This window comes from Chenopodium album, chromosome 9 (assembly GCF_948465745.1).
Source record: "Chenopodium album chromosome 9, dcCheAlbu1.1, whole genome shotgun sequence".
Taxonomy (NCBI): Eukaryota; Viridiplantae; Streptophyta; class Magnoliopsida; order Caryophyllales; family Amaranthaceae; genus Chenopodium; species Chenopodium album.
The window spans coordinates 22,211,423-22,217,675 of NC_137842.1; the positions used below are offsets into that span (position 1 = coordinate 22,211,423).

Sequence of the window (6,253 nt, forward strand, 5' to 3'; positions counted from 1 at the left end):
ATGTGTTTGAGTATCATTTGATTCAAAAAGCTTTGTTTTAATTTGTTTGACTTTCATTCGATTTAAAATGCTTTGTTTTAATGTGTTTGACTTTGCTTTGATTCAAAAATCTTTGTTTGAATGTGTTTGATTTTCATTTGATTCAACTAGCTTCGTTGAATGCATTTGACTTTCATTTGATTCGAAAAGATTTGTTTGAATGTATTTGACTTTCATTTGATTTAAAAAGGTTTGTTTGAATGTGATTATTTTTTTTTTTGGTTTAATTAGCTTCGTTGAATGCATTTGTCTTTCATACGATTCAAAAAGCATTGTATGAATGTTTTTTACTTTCATTTGATTCAAAAAGCTTTGTTTGAATGTGTTTGAGTATCATTTGATTCAAAAAGCTTTGTTTTAATTTGTTTGACTTTCATTCGATTTAAAATGCTTTGTTTTAATGTGTTTGACTTTGATTTGATTCAAAAAGCTTTGTTTGAATGTGTTTAATTTTCATTTGATTCAATTAGCTTCGTTGAATTCATTTGACTTTCATTTGATTCGAAAAGATTTGTTTGAACGTATTTGACTTTCATTTGATTCAAAAAGATTTGTTAGAATGTTTTTGTCTTTCCTTTGATACAATTAGATTCGTTGAACAAAGCCTGAAACAGGCAACAAACCCCAAAACAGGCAACAAACCCCAAAACAGGTCCTGCAACTAAGGTCCCACCTTCTAGGAAGGGTTCACCTTAGAAGCAAGACCAGAGCCTGTCCCCAAACAGAAAAAGGAAGAAAAGGAGCAGGGGACAAGACAGCAACAGAACAAGAGCCCTTTCCAGACTCAGCTAAACCAATAGCAGGACTGAACAAACAGGCTATACAACAAACCAACAGCAGACAGACACTAGCTAACAAGTAAAGCACAGTCTGACTCAGAACACCTACAAGCCATATTAAAAATAGTATCTCGGACATCAATTTCAGCAGGTTTACAGACTCCATTAAAAACAACCAAGTTTCTTTGAATCCAGATGTTGTAAACTGTCTCAGCAAAAGCCATAATCAGCAACCCTTTCTTAGCTCTGCAATTCTTCATCAACCACTTGATTTCATCAGCAAAGTGCAGAATTTGCCTATTATAATGCAGAATCTTTAAGACAGCTTTCCACACTCTATGAGCATAGGAACATTCAAAGAACAAGTGCTGAACTGTTTCAGCTTTCTGTAAGCAAAGCAAACATATATGATCACATTGGATATTCCAAGTTAATAACCTATCCTTTGTCACCAACCTGTTCCAAAGAACAAGCCACAAAATGAAGACACTCTTAGGAGTAGCTCTATTATTGCAAATCAGTCTTCTCCAATCAACTTTCTGACTTTGGGGTCTAAGCAAGGCATATAGCTTCCTAATATTCATCACAGTACCTTGAACAAAGTTACCCCATCCCCCTACACTATCTAAAACCTCTCTACACTGCAGGATTTTCCTAAGCACCCAAGAGCACTTCTTAGGAACAGGGAAATCCCAGCAATCCTTTCCTTTGAAGTAGTAGATATGAACCCATTTCACCCACAAATTATCAGCTTTGTGAGACAAGTCCCAAAGTAGCTTAGTCACAGCTGCTTTGTTCCAAATTGGAAGAGAAAGGACATTCCACCCCCCACTTACTTTAGGCAAACAAACTGTATCCCAAGCCACCAGAGCTCTCCTTGAGAAATTAGTTGTTCCAGTCCAAAGAAAAGCCCTAAACCTAGCCTCAAGTTCTTTAAGGATTTTCTTTGGAAGGATAAAAATTTGAGCCCAATAAGTTTGGATCCCAAAAAGCACCCCTTTCACCAATTGGATCCTACCAGCATAAGAAAGATGCCTAGCTGCCCAGCTTGTGATTCTAGCAGTAACTTTTTCAACCAAGGGCCTACATTGGCTTATAGTAAGCTTCTTTGAAGACAAAGGTACCCCAAGATACCTAAAAGGATGATTGCCCTGGGACATACCAAGAGCATCTCTTAAAATCTGTTGCTCATCTTCACTAACACCACCAAAGAACACTTCACTCTTGTCCAAATTAGCAGACAAACCAGATGCCTTAGAAAACTTCTGAAAAGCTTGAAAAAGAAACTAGACAGAGACCAAATCAGCTCTAGCAAACATCAATAAATCATCTGCAAACATAAGATGAGTGTTACTCATTTTCTCACATCTGGGATGATAGTTAAAGTCAGGAGTAGACTTCAAATCATGTAAGCACCTTGTGAGATACTCCATCCCAATAGCAAAAAGAAAGGGAGACATAGGGTCTCCTTGACTTAACCCTTTCCTTGCATCAAAAGGAACACTAGGAAACCCATTTAAGAGAATTGAGAAGGAAACAAAAGTAATACACCCCTTAACCCAATCAATAAACTGCTTAGGGAAACTCATCTCTTCCATAACAACCCTTAAGAAGCTCCATTCAAGGGAATCATAGGCCTTTTTCAAATCTATTTTGAGAATGCACCTTGGGGTGATGAATATATGAGAATAACCTTTAATTAACTCAGTAGCAAGCAAGATATTATCCCCAATATGCTTCCCAGGAATGAACCCTGCCTGAGCATCATCAACAACCTCCCCAATGACCTGAGTTAGTCTTGCTGTTATCACCTTAGAAATTAACTTATACAGCACAGTACAACAAGCTATAGGCCTGAACTCTTTCACATAAGAAGGATTTGGAACTTCAGGAACTAAAGTAATGGTAGTACAGTTCCAATGCCTCTGCATAATCCCAGTATCAAAGAATTCCTGCACCCCAGCATAAACATCTGATTTAACATCATTCCAGACTTGCTTAAAAAAGTAAGCATTAAAACCATCTATCCCGGGAGCTTTTGAGTCATCAATGCCTTTTAAAGCTTTATTAATCTCATCATGAGTGATAGGGGCAATCAAAAGCTGTTGAGAAGCAAAGCTTAACTGCTTCCCTTTTCTCATAGTCACCAAATCAACAGCAGGCAACCAGTCAGCTTTATCACCAAGAAGCTTCTTATAAAAATTGCACACTTCAGCAACCACTTGACTTGGATCTCTAATAAGCATATCCTGCTCATTATAGATTGAGTCAATTCTATTCCTAGAGTGTCTTTGCTTCATCATAGAAAAGACGTAATGGTTATTAGCATCACCCAGTTTCACCCATTCCACTCTAGATTTCTGCTTATAAATACTTTCCTGGATTTTAGTCCAGTACTTGACTTGAGCAATGGCTTCAGTCTCTTTCAGTTGAAGCTCAAGATTATCAGTATTAACAGCAATATCACTCTGAATACTATCCAAATCAACAAGAGCAGCTTCAAGCCTTTCAGCAGTTTTAGCAAAATGCTTCAAATGCAAATCCTTAATTTTGCTTTTAACATTTTTAAGTTTATTCCACACTCCCAGCATTGCATTTCCAGCCACAGCATTACCCCAAGCATCCCTAACAGTATTAGAAAACTGATCATGCTTTGCTATACAGTTCAAGAATCTGAAAGGCCTTCCTTGGGAAGAAGGAGTAGAACAAAGCTCAATCAAGACAGGGCTATGGTCAGAAAGAGCAGGATTAAGATAAAAGGCCTCAACATGCCCATAAATATCCAACCACCTCTGGTTGACAAAACCCCTATCAATTCTAGTACAGGTCCTAGGCCCTTCATGAGCCTTATCAGACCAAGAATAAAAAGGACCTTTGCTTTTAATCTCACAAAACTCCATAATATCTACAAAACCTTGAAAATCTCTCACCTCATAATCTGAGACAAGATTGCCATTGATTATATCAGCAGAACATAGAACAGAATTGAAGTCCCCAACACAAATCCAAGGATCCTGCTGCAAACCAAGAGTCTGAATCCCAGTCCATAAAGCTTTCCTATCATGAATAGAGTGGAGACCATAAACAAAAGTGCAAAGGATTTGAGCTGTAGAATCTCTATGACTAACAGCACAATGAATAAACTGCTCATGAACTGTTAGAACATCAAGATTAAGAACATCTAAATTCCACCCAACCCAAATTCTACCTTTCTAACAGTAGGAATAGTTATCAACCCAAGACCAAGATATCCCAAACTTCTTTTGGAGAGTCTTGAATTTTCCCTGCTTTACCTTAGTCTCAAGTAAGCCAATGATCTCAATTGAATGATTCCTAAGTAGCCTTTTAACATTAGCTACCCTGCCAGGGTCATTCAAACCCCTGACATTCCAGGAGCAGATGATCATAAAACAGGAGGGGGTATTGACTGACCCCCGCTAGTGTTGATGAAAAACCCACCATCTTCAACATTGAGAGCCAAAAAAGCACTAGATTGTGCAATTGGCTGTGAATTTCTGACACTGTGGCTGCTTCTGTTCTTCCTTCCCACTACTCTCCAGCCATCATCAGGATTAACATTTCCAGGAGCAGCAGCTGGAGTAGCTTGAACCTGCTCAGGGTCAGGTGGGCCTTCAGCAGGAACAGTCTGCATCTGCTTAGGCACCCACACCTTTTCCTGAGCTAGAGGCTTATTTGCTGGTTTTTGTTTCTGAGTGTGAGTTTGCTTGCCACTTTTAACAGCAGCACAATCATGTCCTGCCTTATTACACTTCTTACAGAAAGGCGGCTTCCACTAAAAAATAGCCTTTAATTCAATTATCTCACCAGTAGGGCTTTCAAGTAGAACAAAACTAGGCAATTCTTTGGTTATATCAACCTCAATTAACACCCTACCAAAAGAAACCCTCAACTGTCTAGTAGTACATTCATCTGCACAGATAGGCACTCCCAACAGACTACCTATTCTACTAAGAGTGTCCACTCCCCAACAATTTAAGGGAAGATTGGGGAACTTAACCCATAGGGGAACAGTCCTCAGAACTTCAGCCTGAAAATCAAACTTGGAACTCCAAGCTTTAACTATAGCTGGCTTACCATAAAACATATGAGGTCCAGAGCATAAAATCATATTCATATCATCCTCAGACTTCAGATTAATAACAAAATAACCATCATCATGCCAATATATTTCAGGTCTTCCTATACTACTCCAGTTCTCAGCAAAATATCTATGAACAGAAGCAATAGTAGGGTAATACCAAACAACATAGAACACAATAACATTTTTCCATCTCAAGTTACCTGCATTCAGTTCAGATTCCTGTAATTGAGCAATTCTTTTACCCTCTTGAACCTTTGGAGCGACAAAAGACAGGGGAGCTCCTTTAGTAGTAAGCTTCCCGTCCCATTTCCCTTCACCTCCTGCACGCATGGCTGCAGGAACTTCAGATGGTTGATTACCTTGATTCTCAGTCAGAATCGAGCTCATAGAACAAGCAGGATTCACCGGAACAGTAATCGGGCTTGGATCAGCAACAGGATTCAATGGAATAGTAACCGGGGAGACCCTAGTGACTGATTCAGTCGATTTCTTCTGTTGACTAGCCATTTCTTGATTACCTTTATTCTCAGTTAGAATCGAGCTCATAGAACGAGAAGGATCCACCAGAACAGTAATCGGGCTTGAATCAGCAACAGGATTCAATGGAACAGTAACCGGGGAGACCCTAGTGACTGATTCAGTCGATTTCTTCTGTTGACTAGCCATTACCGATTGATGATGGATCTCAAGCAATCGGAGGTCAGCCTTTGATATCATCCCAGCAGATTTGTAAACCAAATGAGGCGGCGGTGTGACTAGATCTTCAGCACCACATTCTGGGATAGGACCAAATGAAGTCACAACACCTAATGATCTATCATTCGACAATTGCATAGATTTTTTTTGTGTTTTTGATGCATTATTAGGGCATGGAGTGAATTGCTTCTTCTTCTTTGCCATTGATGATCAAGCTTAGAAAAGGAACCAGCTCAGAAAATCGCCATTGGAGAAGAGAGAGAAGAGAGAAAAGTCAAGAAAAGTCAAGCCCTGAATGAATGCATTTGACTTTAACGCATTTGACTTTCATTCGATTCAAAATGCTTTGTTTGAATGTGTTTGATTTTCATTTGATTCAAAAAGCTTTGTTTGAATGTCATTGATTTTCATTTGATTCTAAAAGCTTTGTTTGAATGTTTTTTACTTTCATTTGATTCAAAAAGCTTTGTTTTAATGTGTTTAACTTCCTTTTTATTTAAAAAGCTTTGTTTTAATGTGATTAATTTTGATTTGGTTCTATTAGCTTCATTGAATGCATTTGTCTTTCATTCTATTCAAAAAGCTTTGTTTGAATGTATTTGACTTTAATTTGATTTAAAAAGCTTTGTTTGAATAA

At 38.2% G+C, this 6,253-nt stretch overlaps 1 protein-coding gene across 1 annotated transcript; it reads right to left on the reverse strand.

Moving 5' to 3' along the window:
- Positions 1-726: 726 nt before the first annotated feature.
- LOC145557519 (uncharacterized) lies at positions 727-5,820 on the reverse strand. The gene is made up of 6 exons (XM_081618693.1): positions 4,696-5,820; positions 4,274-4,611; positions 4,112-4,199; positions 2,185-4,030; positions 928-2,091; positions 727-857 (listed from the first exon to the last, which is right to left on the reverse strand). The coding sequence occupies exons 1-6, from the start codon at positions 5,818-5,820 to the stop codon at positions 727-729; spliced, it is 4,692 nt and encodes a 1,563-aa protein (XP_081474819.1).
- Between the last annotated feature and the right edge of the window lie 433 nt (positions 5,821-6,253).